Below are 24,987 nucleotides of genomic sequence, written 5' to 3' on the forward strand. Positions count from 1 at the left end.
CCGCGCGCGACAGATACCACCATTATTTGACTGCAACAACGGAATTGGGGAAGTACGCTGACTCAAGCGTTCGAACCGCATCATTTCCCTTTTGAGCTACAGCCCGTATATGATATCCTTTCCCGATGTATTCTTTTTAGAATACGTCCCTGAACTTTCTACAACAAAACTTTCTAGCTCGCGTAAGCTGCTAACGAATCCAGGCAAAGGTTCGCGAAAAGAAAGTGATAACATATAGTATCAACATTTTTGTCTAGACTTTGACCTTTGCAAATTGTATTACATAATTTTATTTTGTCTAAGAAACTATTTACGAGTATAAATTAGGAGAGGATATTTGGATGCGAATCACAATTAAACATTATAGTTCGTATTCAGAATACGCTTCTATCGATAAATGCGCGCTTTTGTCTCTGAAATTCTATGGTACACGACATATACGTAATGTAATAGCGCTCTAACATCGTTGTTAGCACGTTTTGAATACGGGTCTATAAATTTTGGTTCTACAGATGCAATCGCCAAATATTTTCTTGAATAAGTATAAACAGCGATGGATGTTTATAACAAAAATAAATAAATATCAATATTTTCTGTCTATTTTCTTCCTAATTATTGTGTTAAATGGCAACTAATTATTTAACGATGACGAGCGAGGTGCTATTATTTTTAATGCAACATTTAAAAAGAAATTATATTGTTTCTGTAGGGCAAATTTAAAAAAATGTCTCTCTTTTCATTACAATATATAATTTTATATAATTATGCTCTGCACGCTTGGGAGCATCCGCGTATTTTCGCATGTACGTAGAAAAAAAATTATACAGAGCGTGCAAGATCATTTTTACACTCAAAAATGACATTATAAAACGTTCAAGCGTTAAATTAAAAATAAATTCTTAATATTGCGCATAATTTCAGCTCGTAATTCCCGTCATGTTTTTAGTAAGCCCGAAGAAAATAAATCATATGACGCATGTTATTGCGCGATGTTTCTTTGCGGAAACGATAAATAAACATCTGAGAAAATGACATTCTTTCTTGATTCTTTAATTGCGATTGAGTCGCGTAAATTTATCGAAACAAATCCCACGTTTATTCCGTACCGATTAATACGTAGTTCTATGCTTGACGTAAGAAAGAATCTCATCGATTATTATATTTTTATTTGAAATAAAAGATTTGATTTTACTTTTCTGAATAATATTTATCTGAGAAAGGGGCAAAAGAAATTTAGGAATGTTAGGAACGTTTTATCGATGAACAAACTGAGTTAGGAAAACTGATCTGACACGTACAACCTTTTCTATGTGAATATTTTTTGAAATTCTCAAATTTTTGCTAGCTTACCTGTCATTACCGGACACTGGTCAACAAGTCGAATTTTACAGCGCTGGAGTTCTTACGCCGCTCTCGGCGCGTATGATGCGCCGATGTCCTTCTTTTTCGTTCATCGTTCACTGCAGAAGGTTGCAGACTGCGGATGCCTTCTCTCTGTATCTCCTTCTAATCAGAAGGAAAAACTAGAAAACAATTATGCGAGGCAGATGTCGACTGCCGCCGGTCTTTACCGAGGAAAAACTGCCGCTGGTGGACTACTAGCGAGGCACGTACGCATATATTTGTACGCGTGTGCCGGTTAACTTAAGAACTACTACGGGTTCTCTGAGTCTTGCGAGCTGTATTATTAAGAAACTTGGTAAAAGGGAAGGAGAAGGTAAATAGATAAAAGAAAGAACACTTACGCACCATTACTTATTTGTTCTAGAAGTTTGAAGATTTGTCGACAAGATGGGAAGCGAAGGAATTATTATCACAATTATTGAAGTTATATCAGCTCCATTCTTTAATCTCTTGGATAAATATTATTTCGTTGTTGTTTGATATATTATATAATGACCTAGTTCCTCATTATGAGCCATCCATGTTTAAATGCTCATTAAAAAATATGCTGATAATAATGGTGGTGCTAATTTGAAGTAAATATTTCTTCAAGCTTCTGCAACATATCTAAATTATTACATTCTGTACTTAATTTCAAATTTGATTTGATTTTAAATAAAATGGCTCAGATATAAAGATATGTAATAAAAAAAATTAAAAAGTTGCGATCAATATGAGAAAATCAGTTACAAATTCTAATATCAATATTCAAACCTCAATATCTATCGTTAAACATTCATACTTAAATTGGTGAAATTATTGTTATTTTATTACGTTGATATACCGATCTATATATCATATTCAAAACATGTACGGTAATAATAAAGATTACTTATTTAAATTAAAGAGCAATGTAAAAAATTAAAAAAGAATGAACTCGAGATACAGCAATGCCAAAGTAAGATATAAAATTCGCATTTATACTTCATTTTTATACTAAAAAAATCTTTGTTTTATTTCTTTAATACGATATGATCACATATAGATAAATATATATAGATAAAATGTTTTAAGTTGAAATGCATAAGGCAACGATGGCAGTGTTGTGTGACACATAAAAGTATAAAAGAAATAAGGAGAGGTATCTTTTTTATCACGCATTATGGTGCTCGAGTATGCCTTGTCTGATAAGCGGCTCGCACGTGGCTCTTGGCAACAGATGATATGTATTTTTTTTTAATGTAATAACTTCGCCGTCGTCAAGTTCCAACTTACCGAAATCACTTAGACACTTCACCTAAAAGAAAAATCATCCTCTAATTATTAATATCTAATTATTATATATATATATATATATATATATATATATATGCAATACATAAAATCTATAACTATCTTATAACTATAATATAATACATATACCTATAAAATACATTTAGATATTTATGTGTTGCACATGTATTACACATATCCAAAAAATAGATTTTCTTTTAAATAAAACAATCTCTAAATTAAACAAATCATTTAAAATAAAATTTTATATCATATTTTATATCTACAATCTGTAATATATAGGGTAAAAATACGTATACATGTAAAGCAAGAAGCAAGAAAGATTGCATAAAATTCAGATGAAAGTGAAAAAAAATGTTCTTGCACGATGAATCTGCGTTATAGTATGTATTGGAGAAAAATATTTACCTCGACATAGAGTGTCTTTGGAGGGCTCATGTTCACAGTCAGATTTAATCCATGATCATCGCCTATCGACCTCATGTAGGTGGCCAGAGATTTGTTGTAATTTTGGAACCAGTGCACCTCTGCATTCAGCAAGTTTGCGGTTATTTCGGTCGGCAAGATGCTGCCCAATTCCCAACGCATCTGTCGTAATCGCTTGATCCGATGATAGAGATACGCCAGCACGCACCTTTTGTTCCTGAGCAGAGCCGTATGGCGAAAATGCACCGACGGCAATAACGTGGTGTTTCCGTTCTTTATGGCATTGCTGAAACATTTGCAAAAAGCAGGGAAAACTCATTAAGATCGACACTTAATTGCTAGTGAAACGCAGTTTCCACTGTTTTATTACAAGACAGCTAAATGTTATTTCGTTAAATTATACCGCCATCATGTATGTGACATTGATTATGCATAATGTTTTATTTTCTTCTTGATTTTACTTTTCGTGTAACTTTTTAATAACTGTAAAGTAACTTTCATGACTGCCATACATATAATATACCTGTCCACCAAATTGGCTTCATAAAGAGTTTGCATCTCTTCAAAAACTTGTCGCATCACCTGTTCCTGTAAATTAAAAAAAACTTTACGATTGTACACGTAACAATAACAATATTTATAATGCTTACATTAAACGGTCGAACATCTTCATGCATATCGAGCTCCGTTATGAGTTTAATAGCTTCTTTCCCAAACATATCTGTAAAATATGAATGTTTGTTATAAGATTTATGTTCGCCGCTATTTAACATGTTGACTTCTCGACTTTGAACTCTCTTATTATTCGTATGAAAGTACGCTTTATTCATGTGAAAAGATACGTCTTAATTAGTCGATAATTATTATCAATCCGTTAAAAAAAATTCCATCAAATGGATTTTAAACGAACAAGTATAAAATAGCTAGTGTATTATTATTATTATTATTAACAAACAATTATGAATTAATATTATTTCTACAATTAAAACAAAAAATTCAATTAATTCTAACACGTTCGATTTAATAATCGAATAATTATAATATATTTTAAATTTAATACAAAATTTTTATAGGCTACAAATGCATTAAAATTTAAATAACAATCGCATCAACACGTGATCAGCTGCGCACGCGTGCAAATAACAATTATTTGTTATGATAAGATTCTAACCTCCAAAATTGCAAACTCGATTCACATATTTCTAACAGCATATTATATTTATCAATATATTATCTTAAAGAAAATGTTAATCCATACGTTTTAATACAAACTAATGAGTCTAGCAATTCTTTAATTGTTGCTTTAATCAAGATCGATATATAACAGTTACCGTAATTCGCAAGTGATGATGCAGAGAAACGACGATCGCAATTCGATGATCTTCTGAATTACTGCGAAGCACAGTATATTCTCGTAAAAACCTACTTTATATTTATATTAATCGCTAAATAAATTGAGCCTCAAAATACTTTTAGTACTTGGAAATACTCTGAAATGTGTACACTGTACTGTACGGCATTTTAAATGCATCCCCAATGCCATGCCCAATGCCATCTGACGACTAAAGTGATCACATCATGAATCATATATGAAATGAATTCATATAAGAATAAAACTATGATAACGTTAAATCTTCAAAAAACATTTCGCCAGCTGCCAAGAAATTTTGGACTTTCAGAAATATTTTCGATGTTTAGATATTAAGCTTTTAATTGTTATGTAATACCTCGGTTATTAAAAATAATAATTGTCATATATATATATGATTATATATTATAATGTATCTCAAATTAATAATTATATTAATTTAATACCTGATGTATAATTATTCAAAAAAATAATTATTATATGCAGGTATTATTCGGAAATTATGTATATTTATTTAATTATTTTTATATTTATTATTGAAAAAAAATTAGTATTTATACAATTATATATATATTTTTCATAAACGCACACAACGTATCCCTGCTTAAAAGGTCCAATAGAATTAGATAAGAAACCTTCATAATTCTATATCGTGTTTTTTTATTCGTAAATATCAGATTTATGATATTATTTTATTCTACTCGTTTATTCTATTCGTTTTTATTTTACATAGTATCTAATTTAAAAGTTATTTTTAAGTAATATATATGTTTTTCTCTGACCATATATTTAGACAAAATTGATATCTATTATCGTACAATTTTTTTTCGATATTATATATGATTTATTATGTAATATTTTAATTTTAGAAATTTTGTGTCTTTATGTATAAATAATTTTAATATTGCTTACAAATATAATAAAATATATAATAATAAATTATAATTTTCAGTTTGAATTAGATATAGGTATAACTCGATAAAATATATAAAAAAAACGTACACGTCCAGATTTGTATTTAATATTTAAGTAAGATAAGATATACTAGGTATTATAAGAAACAATAGAAATAGATATCTTAATTCTCTATAATAGCTTATTTAATGAGTCCGATTGAAACGATATAACTTTACCATAAAATTAGATAAAATTTCAAAAAAAATTTATATCTATTTCTTATATCATTATCTATCGAATCTTTAAGCAGGGATAGACACTCCGATTTTTCAGAACTCGCATAAATGTATTATATATGTGTGTCAAGCCGTGGACACTAAATCGCTTTGTAAGCTAGTTCTAGCTAATCGTTACGTGGCAACCAAGAAATGGGTAGAAATCAACAAAGATCGTGTGTAACTTATTGATGTGTAAGTCGCGCTTTAATTGTTGGCCCGAGCATTGTCCTAATTGTCAAGGAAAAATATCGGTCGTGGCACGCAATCGATTTCCAGCGAGGTTCTCCAAACATCTAAACACGATGCGACGGAGACGTTCCATCGAACTATCCTCGGCCGGTGAATTGAACTTCGATTTTCGTTCCGAAGGTCGAACCTCCTGCTTTTAAAAATGTGGCATTTTTAACGAGTATTAAGAGTGTCGACGATGTCTCTGCCCTTGGTTGCTTTAGCATCGATTGTGATACCTATGAACGAATTTGGGTTAAAGATTAATAATCCTTTCGTGCACCTCGGGGGTCGTGTCGGAATTTAACGACTCTCTGCAATGTGTGCCCCCTGTAATTTTCCTGTCGTATATATACAACTTCACCTATTAATCATATCTGTTATTATACGTATCTGTTGTTCAGATATATATATACATAATGATATCATTACATAGATATCTTACGTATACGATACGTATAAGATACAATATTTTTCAGTACGTGCAGATACAGCTATATTTTTATAGCACTATATGTATTATTTTGCTTAAAACGCAAAAAAATTACGTACAAGTCTTTTAAAAGTCAAACTAATTGAGTAAAATAAAAAATAGAGATAAATAATGAATTAAGCTACACACACAAATTAATTATACATATTTAAAATTAAGAATAATTTATAAAACGTACGCAAAGTTGATCAATTTGACTTCTAATTGTAAGAGGCTCATATAATATAATAAATATTATAATATATTAAAAATAATATATTATAATATTATTTTATATTAAAAATCACAATACAAGCTTGTACGTTTTCTACATGTTTGTAAAATAGAATTAATGTATTATAATTATTTAATATACTGTAAAAATAATTTTTTTTCTATGTTTCAACAAATTGAATTAATGAATAAAATGGCTAACTGTGGTCATATAAAATGCTACTTCTATTCTTAAAGAATATAAAAAAATGTTAAATCAATATAGATTTCATGATTTGAAATGTTACTGTCGTTCATTCTTTGGCATGAGTCTTTTTCTTAAGGCATATTCGGGTTAATGTTTTATGACAGGCGATTATGCACAAGAACTTCCTTACCTTTGCGGGAACCCCTGGATTTCCTGCACCGTATATAATTATCTGTGCGTGTATTTGTATCATGAGCTCGTTAATCATTATATTATATCGCGTGCCTACCATGTCGCCGATGTCCCCGTGCAGCCGAAAGGAAGCCCGAAAGCCGAGCCCGTGCAAACCAACAGAAAATATACGCGATTAATGCAGTACTTCTCTCCACCTCGCCGAAGATACTTCAATTGCTCGGAAATCGAATTTCTCGTTTTTCTCGCGAAGAAAATCGGCCGTGATTTATAGATCGCCTATAAGACTGACGGGATCTTATTTTAATTAGCTGCGAAGATGTTGCGCAATAAAAGGGTAGAGCGCCAGCCAAGTGTTAAAAAAAAAGAATATAATGTTTTTAATATAAATGGCAATGAAATTACGATAACGGATAACTTTTGCGCAATGAAATTACGATAATACCGAATAACTTTTGCGCAATAAAATTACGATAGTACCAAGTAACTTTCGCGAAAGATTAAAGATCTGAGAGAAATCTAAAAACATGTGAGAAACATCTCACATACTTTTAGCAATTTCTAGATTTCTTTTACATTTAAATTTTGTGGTGTACAATTATTACTGTGAAGGCAAACTTGTCAACAAAGTCTGAGGAATATAGCTAATTAATTAAATTTTGTCTTAGGGTGGAGCAAAGACGACGAGAAGGATGGCGAAGAAAGCGGCACCCGCGGCATTGCAGACGGAAGTTGTTAATGACGAGGAATGGGCGAAGGTATTGCAACGGAAGGGCTTAGTAGGCGAGTAATTTTTACAAATTTCTTTACGCAAATACGAATGGTCAATATTTTCATGACAAGAGCATTATGAAAATATATTTTCGATGCAATGTCCTTATTCAGTAGTGGACGTGTACTCGGATTGGAGTGGTCCTTGCACAGGCATGGTGAGCATTCTGAAGAAGATAAAAATGGAGATCGGAGGCGACGCATTGAGTTATGCCACGGTAATTGTCATAAAAAAATCTAAGAATTATTATTATAAAAATAAATATATACAAGTAATAAGTAACATTCTCAAACAGTATAAAATCCAGATACAGAACTTATTATATTTATTTCAATAAAACAATGTAGAAACAATATAATAAAAAAATAACATTCATCCATCATATGTATATAGAAATTACTCTTTATTAAATTTATCTTCAATATTTAAATAAATCTATCATATGAAAATGTTCTCAGAGCTTTACTTTATTTCTAGGCGAGTTGCGATCGTGTTACCGATTTAAAGAGGTTTCAAGGAAAAAGCGAACCGATATGGATGTTTATTCACGCAAGTATCAAATATATAATTTATGTTGTATATAGAAATAATTATTGCAGTTGAAAATCTGATTGTCTCTTGCAGGAAGGTCGAATGATAAATTTAATGTTCGGAGCGCATTGCCCGCAGTTCGTAAAAATGCTGATGACCGAGCTTGAGAGAGTTCAAAAGGGCGACGAGCACGAGTAAGTTGAAACGATCGATGACGCTACTCACGTGAAAGTATTTAACTATTTTTAACCAGTTATAATTTAATATTCGCTGATACCTCGACATTTTATTTAAGCATAAATCCTCTTTATATTGATTAAAGAATCCATTTGTAAAATATATATTGGTCGAGCATTTATAACTGATTGTACGATAGTTATATTGTCCAATATAATTTTTTTTATTACTTTAAAATTTTAATATCTATTTATTTAAAATATAGATTTTCGATAGACGTTTTCGAGATGAGTCCGGAAGAGGTAATACGATTGAAAATTCAGGAAGAAGCAAAAATAGCCAAAGAAACAGCAAGGAAGGCTCGAAAGGGTAAAAAGAAATTATCGAATTAAACACTTGAACTTTCACTTACTGAGGCAAAAATTCAAACATATAAAATTGATATGAATTAGATTGGAAATTGCGTGGAATCACATTTATTACTTAATGTAGCAACAAAATCGTTATCGCAGTGGCCGAAGCTAAGGCGAGATACGAGGCGGAGATGCTGCATCTGACCACATCGTTGTGCAACGAGACTTGTCTGTTGCTATTTCCTTGGATATTTAAGGATGAAGAGGGACGTAGAAGAGATAAGAAAACGAGTCCGCCATACGTGGAGCTAATCGAGGAATTGCTACCAGAGAACTACGTGGTGGAGCAAGAGCTGCGCAAACGAATGAACGAGGAAGTGCTCCAGCAAATGCTCGATGAAGTATTTTTTTTTAATTTTCTTTACTACAATCCTTGTTTCTATATCCTAAACTCCTTGTTTCAATATCAATGAAAATTTATATACTGTGCTATTTTTTAATGTGCAGTCTACGTACAGATTTACGGAAACTAGCAAACAATTGCTCTTCGACGGCAAATGTATGTTCATGCGACTGAAGATCGTCGAAGGAAAAAAGAATCTGGACGTTCATGATCATCTATGCAATATCTTGTTCAACGAATCGACGGTACCAGAGTCGGAGGATAATTTAAATGAAGATTGGTACGCGCACTTTTAGTATAATATTATTTGATTGATGCACACAAATTTGTAATATAAAATTTATAAAGTGTAACTGACGTCATAGTATTCTTCCATAATTAAAGCAACACAGACAATAAAATTATTGGCTATCAGTATATATTTAATTGTTATTAAAATCAATTAATCTTTATTTTATGTAGCTACGCCGGAAAACATTGTCCAGCTTATGAAGTTCCTGATAAGGAAAATAAAAAGTTTCCTTTTATCTGGACACCTCCGAATCCCAGGAACAAGGGAGTTGTTTTTCGCACGATATTCACCGTTTACACTAATACGACGTATCCGGTAAATATATGTGAATAATATTTCTTACATTCATCGATTTTGTCTAAGATTTTTGAAAGACGCTTGAATTGAGAATTAAATAATAATTGTACATAAAGTTATAAAATTAAATCTAATTACAATTCTATGATTCAATAATCATTTTTGAGAGATTTTAAGTTAATTATAATTTAATTAATTAATTATATCACTTGCTACTTTAATTCCCCACAGTACGAAGATAAAATGACAAAAGTGCCAATAACCGTCTTCAAATACGATTATACACGGAAAAATGATTTAAAAATGGTACTGGAAATGTTCGACGATGATGTCATTAATTTTGGTATATTTGAATATGATAAACCGCCTGAGGCTAAGATTATTGCTAAAAGTATAGAGGCATTCGAGATGAGTACAGAAGAAAAAACGGGGTGCCTTTATTTACTCTACTAAAACAATTTAATAATATATTTTATTTTTTCAGAACTTAAAGATATTAATCTTAAATTCAGAACAATTCTTTTAAGAGCTTTAGACTTTAGAGTTTACAATTCATATTTTATCACTCAAATCTAATCAATTTATTGTCATTTCTAAAATTTGTTAAATTATATTATAGATATATATGGTTTTTTTTTTAATTTCATGTTCTCATTAATTTTTTTACCATAAAAGAATTTAAATGATTTTTTTAAGTTCTTAAAAAAGTGACTACGTATATATATATATATATATATATATATATATATATATGTGTGTGTGTGTTGTATCGTATTATTTAATCTTTTGATATCCTGTAAAAGAGAAAGTACAACTTATTTACTTGCGCGCTAAATTACTTCACTTTTTCACATTGCAGTTACGAAATATTCGTCTGTACCGTGAAGAAAGTAGGTTGCGAAGCATTTTTGGGCTTCGCCGGAATCGGACCGTTTCACGTAAGTGAAAATCCAGAAAAGGCTATTGAAGAATCGAAGTTATATTTCCCGGACATTATTGCTGTAGAAGAATCGCAATCGGACGACGAAGAAAAACCTGAGGAAATGGACGAGCATCAAGAAGATACGACAACGTAATTGCCATTATCGGGCGATAATTGTAATAAAAATATTATAAAAGATAGCGTAATACACATGAAAATAATAAATCGTAGGTGTAATTAAAAATTAAATTAATATAAATTAATATAAATTAATATAAGTTAATATGTGTATAACTTTATTTAATATTATTAAATTTTTGTATAGATTTTTTGAAGTCTAATTAAAAAGATTTAATATAGTTATCCAAATAATTTTAATTAATTATTTATTAATTTTACATTAGCTAACTGACATAAAAAATTTAACAAAGTTTTTGTATGAAAAGATTTGATTGTTACTTAAAATTGATTATTAATTTAAATTAAATATTTGTAAATTAATTTAAGACATATCAAATTCATTCGAATACGCTCGATATCCAATAGCAGAGACGTATTTTTTAGGGAAATAAGAGAGGCGAGTTAGTGTCCCTAGGAAATGCGTTCGCCTATTGGACGTCGGAATTTCGTGTCGACCGCATCCCGGGGCTGGTGACTTGGCGTCGCTCGCAAAACGCGAGTTTCCGTTCTATATCTCGCCGTTCGGCGGTCGATCGGAACATGACGGACAGTTCGTGACCTAGTTGCAGGGAGGAAGGAGAAAAAGAAGAAAGTCGCGCGGTGAATTGTTGCAGTCTATCATGTCTTGTGACTTCGATGGCATCGCCGCCGACCTGAACGCACGATCGCGACGGGATTTTTGAACCGGGGACGGGAATCCGGAAGATGCGGTGAGTGCGACCCCCAGGAGTCTCGTCGCCGAGGCGCGAAAAGTATTTCCCTCGCGAGCCCTTTCTTTCCTACCTTCTGTCACTTTTACTTTCGAAACAGCTGTTCGACGCGGCCGATCGGCCGTCTCGTTATCTCTCCCGAAATTGGCGAGCCCGCGTTTCTCACGCTGTCGCGTCTGCACGCCTTATCTGTGTTGACATTGGCACTGTTTGTTCTAGCACAATGTGTCACAACATCACACGCACCTGCATCTGTCAGACCACTCGATGAAACGGGCAGTACATCTATATATTTACACGCACACATCCATACATTCGCGGGAATTTCCAAAAGTACGTTACTTTATTTTGAGGACAGAAGTGTAACGATTTCCATGTAGCACAAAAACTTTCCTTATTGATAAGCCTTAAATAGGTATGTACAAGAACAACTGTATTCTTCTTGAAGAAAACAGCTGACGGACATAACAATAGATTCCTCCTCTTTCAGACAGATATTGCATCATTTCTGCCAAAGAAGAAATTCATAAAAGTTTTGACTTTAGATGATCTTTTCTTGGACAGAAAGTTGTTTAATTTCCTTTGTATTAAAAGAAAAATGTTTTTTATTAAAAAAATATAAAAACAAGTAGGATAGAAAACATTAAAATTAAAATTGCGAGATATTGCATGAATATACATACATGATGTAATTTCAATTTAGTGTGGTGTTACATTGTGTCATGAGAAATTATTTCACATTTCATATCATATCCTTTGCATGCAATCATATTATATTCTTTAAATATTTTTTCTGAAATTTTTATTTTTACAAATTTCTAGAAATTATTGTAACAAAGCAAAAATTATAGATATTTTTTAATCTATTGATTATTTTTTAACTTTATTAAAATTTTTGCAGTTTCTATTATAAATATAAAAATAATGAATAAAGATATTCATATTTTTTTCATAATTTTATATAGTTACGAAAGTAGTCATAAAAATTGTAATATCTATGATTGCAGATATGGAATCGTTTCTACAACTGTTTGATCCACAAAACGATAAGGATTTAAGGAAGAGGCGGTGGGACGACTCTGAGAATGAGGGAAACGGATTGTCGGACTGTGACACTTCTAGTGCGGATGAGGATCAAGAGGACCGACTGCCGCCGGAGCCAGAACAAGGAAACATAGAGTACAAATTAAAATTGATAAATCCATCTAGTCAACGTTTTGAACATCTTGTCACCCAAATGAAATGGAGGCTAAGAGAGGGACACGGAGAAGCGATTTATCAAATCGGTATGAATAATTGCAATAATCGTAATTTTGCATTACTTTCTTTTGGCTTGTCTCTTAATCTCTTTATCGCATATGTAGGAGTGGAGGACAATGGAAGATTGGCGGGTTTAACAAAAGACGAAATGAAAGCGTCTCTAAAGACGCTGAAGGACATGGCTTCCAGGCTGGGCGCTACTATAAGAATATTACGCGAGCGAATAGCCACGAGTTCTGCGAGTAAAACCTTGATGTCGCAAAATAATAATAATAATAAGGAGGAAAAGAAAGTCGCTGAAGTGCTGGTAAGAAAGTTACGAAAGGATGACAGAGAGGATCAGGATAGTATCGTAGATCTGAGATTGGCGGTCACCGGGGCGCAGGATGCTGGAAAGTCGACTCTCTTAGGTGAGAGGATTAGCAGAGGATATTTAAGGTAGAGAAATGTCACTGACAGTCTACGCTACGCTCTGCTATTCGCAGTCTACCTTATACGACGAATACACCGAGAATACGATTACGAGGATTGTATGCGAAACTATGTGTGTATGTGTGTAGGGGTACTGACGCAGGGTGAGCTGGACAATGGTAGAGGTAGAGCGAGGCTCAACATGTTGCGTCATCTGCACGAGATAAAGACTGGTCGTACATCCTCGATATCGCACGAGATTATCGGATTCGATGGCGCGGGTCACGTCTTGAACTATGCCGAGATGGCGACGGCCGAAGAGATATGCGAGCACGCGTCGAAAGTAGTTACGTTTATCGATTTAGCAGGACATCGAAAGTACTTGAGGACGACGGTGCTTGGGCTGACAGGTGTGTAACTTTTTTTTAAATAATTTTTATATTCTTAATATCTCGCGAGATCTGATTTTATTATAATAATCTCGTAATAGATCATTGTTTCCGGTGTAACTTGCATAAGAAATTATCTGAAAAACAATTATTTTAAAATAATTATACTTCCTTACGCAGGATATTCGCCGCATCACGTTATGCTAGTGATAGCGCCGCCATTGAACGAAGCGTCGCAGGAACACATGGCTCTCTGTTTAGCGTTAAAACTTCCGTTCTTCATAGTCGTGAATAAAATCGACTTGGGATTCTGCGACATGTCTGAGACTCTAGCTCAACTCGGGAACGCCATGATGACGCAGGGCTATCCTAAGCAATTAGTACTGTTTAGCAATAATGACATACCGTCATGGGACTACACGTCCGACGTGATACCAGTATTTAGTGTCAGTTGCGTTACCGGTGAGGGTCTCGAGGAATTGACTATGTTTATCAAAAATTTGTCACCTTACGAGACGAATTCGATCGACTGGGACCCGGAATCGTGTCTATTTCAAATTGACGAAACGTTTAGGTACGTGTGCAATCGGTTTTCTATATTTCTAAATGTTTTATAAATAAAGCTAATTTTACAGTTTTTGATACTTTAAGAATTATATGAATAATTATAATTTTTATATTAATATCTCGCAGAAAAAAAGAGCCCTTAAAAATATCTCGTAAACGTTACACGAAAAAAAATGACTATGTGTTATTTTGCTTTATATAGGGTAGCAGGTTTGACACAACCAGTTTTAGGAGGGTTACTTGTTAAGGGAGCGATCGCACCGGGAACTCGTTTATTAGTAGGACCCTTGCCGGACGGAGAATTTAGCCCAGTGAAGGTAGTTAGTCTACATCGTAATAAAGCCCCGTGCTGCTTAGTTAGAGCGTCACAGAGTGCTAGTCTGACTCTAGCACCACCGACGAATCGTAGCCCTCCCCTGCCGCATCTTCGTCCGGGAATGGTTTTGGTCTCTCTGCGTGATCGACCTCATGCAACACTCTTCTTTCAGGTATGTGGCGAAATTTTGATGTGTATGACGAGCTATAATTCAGAATATTTCTGCTGTTAATAGACAATAGTACAAACTCTTATTTTTATTGATTCAAGAAGTGAATGTGTCTCTCCCGTGTCTGTCATGACAAATTTCGTTTTTGTTTTTGAAATCAGTTCTTAAAATAGATTTTATTCCAGTTTGCAGTTGAAATTTATACTCGTGGTCGAGTTTACCTAGCTTATCTTATTTCTATAAAGATGATAAAAAGTTTAAATACTGTATTTTCAGGCGACTGTATTAATAGTATATCACGCCACCGCGATATTTCCCGGGTTTCAAACGACGGTACACGTGGGTAACGTGAGGCAGACCTGCGTAATCGAGGGAATAATGGATGCGAATGACAGGGGGCTGCAGACGAACGACACCGCTTCTGTGTTATTTAGATTCGTCAGTCATCCGGAGTATCTCCACGTCGGGATGCGACTGTTGTTCAGGGAGGGGCGTACCAAGGGGATTGGCAAAATCACGCAAATCTTTCCCGTAATCGGATCGCAGAACTCGATCAAATGAAGGAAATTGCATAACGCGAAATGTAAATTAATATCCGAGACATGCCCTTTTCATAGTATTTATGTATATGTAATTTAAAGAAGAAAAAAGAATAAGATAAATGTTTTGTAAAAGTAGAATTATATTGCTGATATTATTGGCGGTGTACTAATACAGTTATATTTGTTCGTTAGATACCCTGTTCAAAATAATTGGGGAATCGCTTCTCGTAAATGTTATTATTTCATAATACATATGATGTAACAGTAATAATCTTTGAAAATATCCTTTAGTTTATATATGTACATATATATATATATTTAAGATATTGAAGTAATAACCAAATACATTATTTACATTAATAATTATATTTATTAATGTAAACAATGTATTTGCTGCAGTGTTTCGTAGTTTTTGTTGACATTTGATTTAAGTAGAATTGCTCAAAAATGTGATTCTGTTATTATTTTGAGCAGTGTATTAACATGCCGCAGAAAAAGAATTTAATTTTGTGTGTGATAATCAAGAATTTTACTAAAAAGACATATACCTAAAAGAGTGGGATAAACGGTATGTTTCAATGCAGAGATATAATTAAGATGCGTTCCATTTCATGCATGATGCGCATAATATAATATATTATTTTATCCTTGTTTCAACATTCAGTGAATAACAAGTATAAGATGATACATCATGCGTGTCATGCATGAAACGGAACGCACGTTTAGAAAGTTTTCTAGCTTGAAAATATATTTCCTCTGATCGTTTTGTGCAATATATTAATATCCCAGAAAAAAATAATTTTTTTGTGTTACGAGAGAAGTAAAAATTGCGGATATATATCCAAAAGGAATACAATAAACGATACAGTTTTGTACAAGGGCGTAACTAAAATTTTTGGCCTGAAGGAAAGCTTTATACATCTACATAAGAATAAAATTATTCTCGAAATTTTTTTTATTCCTGTATATATTTCTCAAATATTAAAATAAGTATAGCAGAAGTATATATGAAAATAGACGTGTATTTTTTCTTAAAAGTACTAATATATACTGTCTTAATTATTTAATTTTCAAATGATTACAATGAATATTGTAAAAAATTAAGATCTGTGTTGGAACTTTTTTATTTAATGATCTCCAAAATGTAATGTTTTTCGCTCTTTCGTTATTGTGCCTTTGATAATAAAAGTATCGGATATACGATAATTTTGTTCGTTCTAAAACAGCACAATTTATGTACTTTGTATGATTACAATTGCGAGTTTCAAGCTCGGTGTTGAGCAGCGTTACTTAGAAATATAAAATGAAAATAAAACATGATGAAGATAATTTCTGTGTTTTGTATTAATCACGACTTGGAAATTATCTGGTGACATTAGAACTTTTTGGTGATACATACTTTTCTTGTCACAAAGCATAAATATTATATTCTTAATTCAGATTTTTAACACTATGTACATTAATATATCCTTCTTATTTTAATATATTTCTTTAATTATAAAATTAAATTAAAATTATATTTTATGAATATTTTATTCAAAATAGTGGTACTCGTATATTTTACACACTACGCAACTGGCTATTCGCGTTCATAAAATTCGGAATTTGTTGCAGTAAATGCTTCTTGTAACTGTAAATTTATTATCTCTACAGAATATTAATATTTTTTAACTTGTGTGACTTGCAAGATTTTATGTTGGGAAGAATTCACAGTAATAAAAAAATTTTGCAGCTTTTTGTGCAAGCGGTAATCTTTCAAACATGACTATTAAATCTGACCAATCACAGGCTGCGCCTGTCCTCGGTCGCGTCGTGTGTACGCTACTTTAATAACCATTAACCGCGCACTTCAGACCGACGCGCGACGCGACCGGCAACGCTCTCCGCTCTCGTTCGTTCGCTCGTTTTGACGATAATTCGCGTCGATGTTTTCGCGCATCGCACATTTCAGCCGTGCAGTAGGATAGGTGAGCGCATAATCTTTCGATTGGTCGAAAATGCATGCCTCGATCTCGGAAACTCAATATAAAATGCATTCCAGAATTTCCAGAGAGGAGGCGACTTGTCGCGCGCAGCGAGACCCTTTCGAGATGGCAACCGTGAGACGCAGACGCGCCGTGTGCAGTTCGCGCGGTGAATGAGAATACACATTTTATCACGCTTATTCAGCAATGATAAGGTAAGATGTCAAAATGTTCCTTCCTGCGATGGATTAAAACTCGTCGCTGTCGAGCGCTTGCATTTAGCGACACCGACGTTGTTTATCGCGGTCGCCTTCAAGGATATCGCGATAAATTCATAGCTATGTGCGCAAAAGTAGGGGCAAGGAAGACTCACCCGGTCTCACGAAATATTTTCGTTTATTCTGAGCAAAGTACAAAACACACTTTCCAGCTTAAGACCTAGCGGGTTACATTTTGCAAAATTACTTATCCCGTCCCTCGCGCGACCGTAAACAATCGCGCCGTCGACGATCGCTCGGCGTATATAATTCGAAATAATTTAATTAAGGCAACTCTGTTGTATTACGCTAAACATATTACTCTTCTCGCGTACATATATATATATATATATTTGTATATTCTCGCTATATTCACCCATTCGTACAAAATCCGATTACGTGATAGATTATATATACGCACGCGATTAATAACGGCACTTTTTCGCCCGAAAAATCTTCAAAACGCGATATATATATACGTACTAAATTCTACCCCGACTAGACTAGCAAGCGATCGAGACTTATAATTTGCGATTATACGCTGCTCGCGTATTATATGTACAACTTTCGCCGAAGCGAACTTGTAGGCCCGATTTCACAATTCACGATTAACTGATCGATTTAACCGAAGTTTAACTCGCTTTATCTTTTTCTAACCTAAGAATTAGAAAGAGATAAACAGTAAGCTAAACCGAGATTAAATTAGTTAATTTTACATTTGTGGAACCGAGCCTTTTAGGGTGGGAGTTGGGCTACCTTGTCGTCGAAGTCGACAAATAAATTAATATCTTAACGATTAAACTCCCGATTTGACGTCATCGGTAAACGGCTATCCGAACTTGCCGATGCACAATAACGAGCCTCGCACAATGAATGATAAATCGCATGTCCAGTTAAAATTTATATTTTCTTGTTTCTCTAGCAAAAAATTTGTGTACGCAATGTCTCTAATATTTTTTATATTTTAAATTTATAAATATTTTTAAAAGATATCTCTTAAACTTTTTCATATTTTATAAATTTTCTTCAGAAATTATAGAATGAAAGATCTTAAAATATTTCAGAAGTCACATGTATAAAGAATTATTTAAAAAATGTAAACATTTTATATTTTTTTAAAAGTCTACATTTTTTTGCAATGTTTTACATAATTTCTTAGAACTTCTATATAAATTTTTTAAAAATTTCCCAGATTTTTTATACGAATTAAAATTGTAAAAAATGTATATTTACTCAATATTTTAAAAAATATTGAAAAAGTTTACATTTTTTTACAATTCCAATTGTATAAAAAATCTGATACATTTTCAAAAAAATATAAAATTTATAATGGAAGAGAATTGTCGGAGAAGATAATAAATATTATCTTGTACTGATATTTTACGATAACAATCCAAAACCATTAGCGAGTAATCTCTAGAATCGGTAATAATAATTCTGCACTCAACTCGTCAATTTCTATCATCCACAATGAGCGATTTATAATTCATCGTGCTTAATTTTCATGCGAAACTCTGGGCTATCGGTATATTCCTCTTAACTCCCGTGAATAAATTAATATTGTATAACCCATGTGATTATAAAATACTGCATAATATTTCGATTTGAATAAAGGTAACGATAAAATTCTTATTAGAGCTACGAAAGAGCTCCGTCGCTAGTTTCTTCGTGTCGCAAAATGAGCTCCGTGAACAAAATCTTGTGCATTACTATCGCAGAGAATATAATGCATCCGCATTTCCTGCATTTAAGAATATATTGAGATGAGATTATATGAGTACTCATCTCATCCCCTTATTGTTTTCAAGAGCGTCTGATTGTGAGCATTGAGATCGTGCGAAGATCAAATCGTTTTCTTTGTTAAAAAAAAGGCTCGCTTAGCATAAAGAATAAGAAAATATCGAATACATCGATACATTGATAATCTACGACATTGCGTCTTAATTCGAGACTAAATTTACAGTGTTATACACACGCAAAATGCTTCTTTATAAAATGATTATATCAAATAGGCACTCGATTGAGAAGATTAGCGTCGAGAATATCCTATTTATTGCTTATTATTCGATTGAATTACGTCTATGAGATTTAGCGGAGTGATTTGAATTGCGTAACGTAACGTTACGTGTCGTAAAATCAATTGTACATTCGATTAGTGGAGTGTGACGTAATAGTTACGGCGTTTTCGTATGTTAAATGTTTTTTTTTCTACTTTATGCAAGAAGCCTTGCAATACTGGGTAATACTAATTTCCGCGTTATTACCATCTCGCGTCTCTAAAAATTAGTGTCTCTTAGCAGATGCAAGTTAATTAGGACAAAAAATTCGATTTACAAACGGGTCATGATTAATAAATACGTCGGAATTCCCAAATATAGATTCAGATGCCCTTGCTATTAACTCTTCATTAAAGTAGATAAGATATCGTCATAGAAAAATTTTAAATACGTCAGTTTCCTTCGAGAAAAACTTTATACAAAAATTTAAAAATGGAATTCTATCACAATTAGAGCACTGCTTGATTTTTATAGACATTGTGGTTCATGTGTTCAAAATCGGTTAATTTATAGCAAACTCTTGTAGATAAATACTTTACTTACAATTTAATGATTCGGTATATCAAACTTTGACTTATTAATTATTAGGTGTTTCAATTTGCTAAAGTGCAAATATACATGTCGTATGTCACAATAATGAAGAGCTAAAGACTTGTGCAAGGCCATTGTCTTCATTATCGACATGTTCGCGGATCACAGAGCGGTTTCGAGAGTAGGAGCACTCGGGCTGCGCGGTGCAACATTTTGCGTCACCGCGTGCCGCGGGGATTCCGATCGCGCTCTGAATCTCTTGCTGAAGTAGAGATTCTGCGACGGATTGGCGCTCGCGGGTGGGCCGGCCAGGAACTGCGCTCTCGCCAGTTGATTGCTGATCCTCCTCGACTCGAGAGCACTCACGGCGTCTTGACTCTTAGATTCGAGAAGCATGTCCTTCGGATATCGTATCGCCGTGCTGGCGATATCGTCTCGAGGTAACACGGCCGAAATATCCTGGCCGGCTATCGTGATTTTCGCAGGAGATGCGGTTCGTGTGGGATCGTCAGACGTGATTGATTCTCGAATGTGGTTGTTTTGATTTAACGATTTGATTGCGGGATCGAGCTTGAATTCACTCGCAGACGTCTTGTTCGCCGTTAGTCTGTCGTTGTTCGCCGCGTTGTCCTTGTAATCGGCGACACGCAGATGACTCGGTAGATCGATGCAAAGATCCAGCTGCCGTCTAGAATTCAGTCTTGAAATGGGAGACGTGTTCTCCGGCGAGGGCTTCATTGCCTTCTCCTCCGCCGCGGTGTCCTCGATTATCGTGGACGAAAGGACGTCGGTCCTCGGGGTCTGGAATCTCCAGACCGAGCGCGGACTCAGGACTTTCGCCAAGGGACTCTGGTGAGCGTTCGGCGACAATTGCTGTTGCTGCTGTTGACACTGTTGACGCGATAATTTTAGCTGTTCCGCCGCCGATAACCGCATGGGATTGGACTTTACACTCTGTTGAAGGAGCAACCGTTTGAAATCCATTCGCGACGTAGGCGATTGCACCGTCTGGAATTGGTCGGGCGTTAATTAACGAATTGTAGCAAAAGTAAATCAAATTGCTGCAGGATATTAGAAAGAACAAAAATATTAATTCGTAGTAAAATAAACGTATACTTAATCTTCGATATTAATATAAATTAATATAACCAATGAAAAAACAATTTCTCTGATATAGAAATTAAAAATATGATCCATTTTCGAATCGAGTTTTGATATTAACAATTACCTCTGAAGAAGTTTTTTGAGATTCCGGGCTCCAACTATGCCTGGTGCCGGCCGTTGTTTTCACCAGAGAGTCCATTGATCCGTATGGCGATAGGTTTTCGTTATCGTTGAGTTTGATGTTGAGCTTCTTCTTGGACTTGTGAATCGCGGCGAATAGCTCCTCGTTAGACATAGTGCTCTTGGTGGGCGACAGGACCAAATTGGTCGGCGTCGTCCTGCCGGAAGAGGTCTGGACGGGAGTGCTCCTACCCGAGGAACTGCTCGTTGGTACCGGCGACGGGCAATTATTGCCAGCGGCGGTGGTCAGAGCTAGACGTTCCGCCACGGTTGGCACCGATCGTCCGTGGTGGCTGGTGGGAGTGGACGATTTGAAGCCGTTACCGTAGCCACCGTGGCCGATCGGCGAAATTGGATTATTCCTCAGAACGTCCGCGTTAGGAGATTTCGTAAGAGCGTCGTTGGCGGGTGAAGATGCGAAGAATCGATAGCCAAGTGCAGCTTGGTTTAGAGGCGTTGCGAACCTGTGCATAAGACAATGGAAACGTTTAAAGTAAGGTCAATAGCAATTAGCGTCATGCAATTGCTGCAATAGACTTGATGGTTAGTAATCTTTCTTCCACTCGATCTTTCGTATCGATAAAGATAGAAATCTATAATAGATAACTAATGCGCTCGACCATTGATATTGCTGCATTATTGATAATAATACATAATTAATATTATTAATCTTTTAATATTAATACTGATTAATATTTTATATATTTGCTAAAAAAATTTGCAATTGATTTAAAAGCGCAATTAAATGACAGAAGGAATTCTTCTATTTCTCTTTTAATTCTTTTTTCGATCTTCACCTATTTCTAACATCCACGACTGACTGAGGTTGACTTTGCATGCATCTGCCTCTCGTCTCTTCTTGCTCCGAATTTCTTCTCCCCGCGTCCATGTGGAAAATGTGTCGAGCTTGATCGTTCTCCACGACCGTGACCCTCTGTTGACCCTGTTTCGCCAGCATGTGCATGCTGCTGAGAGAACCGCGACCGAGACCCCTGGTGATGTCCGGCGTGACACTACGAGGTGGTTCGGTCTCTCGTTGAGGCCTTCTCGTCGGCAGCGTGTAGAACTGCTGTTGATTGATATCTCTGGCTGGTGAACAGAGCTGCTGATTCCTCGCGTTGTGCATGTGCACCGTTTGATAATTGCAAACTCGTTGCTGGTATTCATAGTTCGTCATCCTTTGCTGATCGAGAATGTTGTCATATTGTTGGATGTTTCGACGAGAATCATATAAGATGTCCTGCGCGAGCGGTTGTTTCTCATTTTCAGGATACGCTCGCAGATTCGGTGGCTGCGTGTCCTTAAGGATCTCTTGGTACTTATACGACTTTTGTCGATCGTCGGGCTTTGGTGGGGCGATGTAGGGCGGCGGTTGAACGATCGCCTGAGGCGGTATCGATTCCGGAGGTATGGTCAGTAAAGTATTGTCTGCAACAATCAAGAGAATTTTAATTTTTATGTTTCTCGCAAGTGATAGGATAGGGCATAAGTGTTTTTCTTAAATTAAATATGATATTATCATATTTTTAGCTTTATAAAGTACAGTATAAGAATTACTGTCTTCTAAAAAAGTTTTTAAATAGATTAATTTCCTCGAGAAAATTACAAAATGATCTCGAAGACTTGTTAGATTTAAATCATGCCTATATGTTATAATTATGATATATTTTATTATATGATTATTTCTCACAATATTATTATAATTTATAATTGTTATAATTATTTTTATTCGAGATATATTTGCGATTAGAAGTTATACAAAAGAGAAAAAGAAATTTTGACGATTATGATTTTATATGTGTTAAATATAGACTTAAATATATATTAAAATTATTTACATCAAGATTATTATTGAAACTGTGAATGATTAATTCAAGCAAAGCGACCACGTTGCAAAAGCATCACAAACACAAGCATGCCATAAACAAAACGTGAGAAAATCATAATGTCAAATATAGCACATGAGTTTGATGTTAATTTTTGTATAAGCCATCTAAATTATTAAATTTTCATATTCAATGAAATAAGGAAACATTTGTTAACAATTAATAATAATTAATAATGGAAATTATTATTAACAATAAACAGCACATTTTAATGCAATATAATTTATAATATTAAATAATGCATGCAGATACAATTTAATATTTAACAAAAATTTAATTTGTAACAAAAATATCAAAGAATTATAAAATTATGATATACAAAGAAAAATTTATACCTTTTCACATCAAACTTACGCGCAATACCTACGAAGTTAAAAAAAAACGTACTCACCAGGTACATGGAGCATGGAACTATGATATGTGTGTGAGTTACTATGTGCGGGGTGCCACACGCGCGTGAGGTGCATTTTTTTTCTAAAACTATACAGTAGGCACATATATGGAGATACATAAAAACGAAAAATAAAAAACAGGCGGGAACTTAGGATGGTGCAGTATTTACAATCTCAGAGGTGCATATATGATGTGTACATGGGTGAGATGAGACGATATAGACAGAAAAGAGAGAACAAAAAAATGCAAGTGCTTTCCAAAAAAAATGACGTTCTATTCACATACAGTCCTAAAACGTTAAAATGACATTGTTTTTGTCGGCGACAGGTAATATTGTACTTTTATGTACAGATAAAGATGCGTCGCGATAACGCATTGTTGGAGTACAAGAAGAAAAAAATGTACATATACTATAGTAACGTTGCTTACAGCGAATATAGATTTCTTAACGCTCTACACATATACACATGTACAGTACACGCCGAATAGTGCATGCTCCCCTGCCCACAGGTTGTAAGTACGTCCTCGCGATATTAGTTGCAAGCTGATTAATCAACACTGCCGTGTCAGGGTAACACCGTGAGGAATGCGGCGCGGCGTAAAGTGCGCTTCAAATCCCGCCGCCTCCCCCCCTCCCGCGATTTCAATTAAAACCGCATATGCGGCTCGCTTTACAAACTGATGGCTATTATCCCGCGTTATCTCGTAAGCAGACGGCGCGCGAAGTCGCATTCACGTTTTTACGATGTTATCGCGCTAACTAAACGCTAGCGAAGTCGACGTGATAACTATCGCGCGGATTACAGACGTGGTATAATACTCGTTATGAGAGCAACCAGCAGTGAAGGAAGCGAGTAATCGTTTCAGACACGTTAATCCTCTGTGAAATTTGCTTGGATTTCTTTAATATGCAATTCTTTATCAATTCCTTCTGTATCAATTTAATCTACCCATCATAGATCAAACTTTTTACCTTGATTTGACATATTTAACATTAATTGAAAAAAAATATATACATATATATAAACTTTTACAAAAAAATGTATATAATTTTTAAATACTTTACGATCACGAAAACGCGCACAAATGCAAACACGGTATCACCCTGATTAAGACCCATGATTGCAGCTACGAGGGCTCTATGCACCCACAGTTAGTCCTTGTTAGTGACAGACGCTACTTACAACGAGAGGCGAGCACGCATCTCTCGAGCAAACATGCGACACGGCAAGTTAAGGCACATTTACAAGGGTTTTCACTAAGCATGCCGGAACATGAACTGCCGTTATCTCGATTATGGAAGACGACGGCTGTTTATTTGTAGAATATTTAACGGTGATCAGTCAATGCGAGATCGGACGTGAA

The 24,987-nt window shown here is 34.5% G+C and overlaps 4 protein-coding genes and 1 long non-coding RNA gene across 8 annotated transcripts in view; 3 read left to right on the forward strand and 2 right to left on the reverse strand.

Annotated features, from left to right (window-relative positions):
• Positions 1-1,822: 1,822 nt before the first annotated feature.
• LOC105453559 (DNA replication complex GINS protein PSF1-like) lies at positions 1,823-11,806 on the reverse strand. Of its 2 annotated transcripts, none has more exons than XM_011695621.1 (5): positions 11,670-11,806; positions 3,753-3,823; positions 3,626-3,690; positions 3,085-3,388; positions 1,823-2,680 (listed from the first exon to the last, which is right to left on the reverse strand). In XM_011695621.1, exons 2-5 carry the CDS (start codon positions 3,819-3,821, stop codon positions 2,537-2,539), a joined length of 582 nt encoding a protein of 193 aa, XP_011693923.1. In that variant the 5' UTR covers positions 3,822-3,823; positions 11,670-11,806; the 3' UTR covers positions 1,823-2,536. The 2 variants fall into 2 exon arrangements, with proteins under 2 accessions (XP_011693923.1, XP_011693922.1); XM_011695620.1 differs by lacking the exon at positions 11,670-11,806 and adding an exon at positions 4,434-4,653.
• Positions 7,220-10,909, forward strand: LOC105453558. Its single transcript, XM_011695619.1, has 11 exons — positions 7,220-7,296; positions 7,628-7,742; positions 7,845-7,948; positions 8,209-8,280; positions 8,356-8,456; positions 8,705-8,808; positions 8,952-9,193; positions 9,300-9,475; positions 9,658-9,802; positions 10,016-10,215; positions 10,644-10,909. The coding sequence occupies exons 1-11, from the start codon at positions 7,279-7,281 to the stop codon at positions 10,858-10,860; spliced, it is 1,494 nt and encodes a 497-aa protein (XP_011693921.1). The 5' UTR covers positions 7,220-7,278; the 3' UTR covers positions 10,861-10,909.
• Positions 11,395-16,199, forward strand: LOC105453557 (GTP-binding protein 2). Of its 3 annotated transcripts, XM_011695615.1 has the most exons (8): positions 11,395-11,596; positions 11,816-11,929; positions 12,604-12,882; positions 12,961-13,266; positions 13,417-13,677; positions 13,837-14,230; positions 14,426-14,711; positions 14,985-16,199. In XM_011695615.1, the coding sequence occupies exons 3-8, from the start codon at positions 12,606-12,608 to the stop codon at positions 15,267-15,269; spliced, it is 1,809 nt and encodes a 602-aa protein (XP_011693917.1). In that variant the 5' UTR covers positions 11,395-11,596; positions 11,816-11,929; positions 12,604-12,605; the 3' UTR covers positions 15,270-16,199. The 3 variants fall into 3 exon arrangements, with proteins under 3 accessions (XP_011693917.1, XP_011693918.1, XP_011693920.1); XM_011695616.1 differs by lacking the exon at positions 11,816-11,929; XM_011695618.1 differs by lacking the exon at positions 11,395-11,596 and having other exon boundaries at positions 11,929-12,011.
• Positions 16,200-17,107: 908 nt separating this feature from the next.
• LOC105453561 overlaps positions 17,108-24,987 on the forward strand; it is a 31,021-nt gene continuing 23,141 nt past the window's right edge. The window contains exons 1-2 of the long non-coding RNA XR_974887.1: positions 17,108-17,217; positions 17,292-17,429. This is a non-coding gene — a long non-coding RNA (uncharacterized LOC105453561). The remainder of the gene's footprint in view (positions 17,218-17,291; positions 17,430-24,987) is intronic.
• The window catches only part of LOC105453560, an 83,562-nt gene continuing 77,946 nt past the window's right edge, over positions 19,372-24,987 (reverse strand). Inside the window, exons 9-11 of the mRNA XM_011695622.1 lie at positions 22,141-22,771; positions 21,282-21,807; positions 19,372-21,067 (exon numbers count right to left, since the gene is read on the reverse strand). Coding sequence (XP_011693924.1) covers positions 20,222-21,067; positions 21,282-21,807; positions 22,141-22,771 — 2,003 coding nt within the window. The 3' untranslated portion in view covers positions 19,372-20,221. The remainder of the gene's footprint in view (positions 21,068-21,281; positions 21,808-22,140; positions 22,772-24,987) is intronic.

Source organism: Wasmannia auropunctata, unplaced genomic scaffold (assembly GCF_000956235.1).
Source record: "Wasmannia auropunctata unplaced genomic scaffold, wasmannia.A_1.0 LD335998.1, whole genome shotgun sequence".
In the NCBI taxonomy this organism is placed as follows: domain Eukaryota; kingdom Metazoa; phylum Arthropoda; class Insecta; order Hymenoptera; family Formicidae; genus Wasmannia; species Wasmannia auropunctata.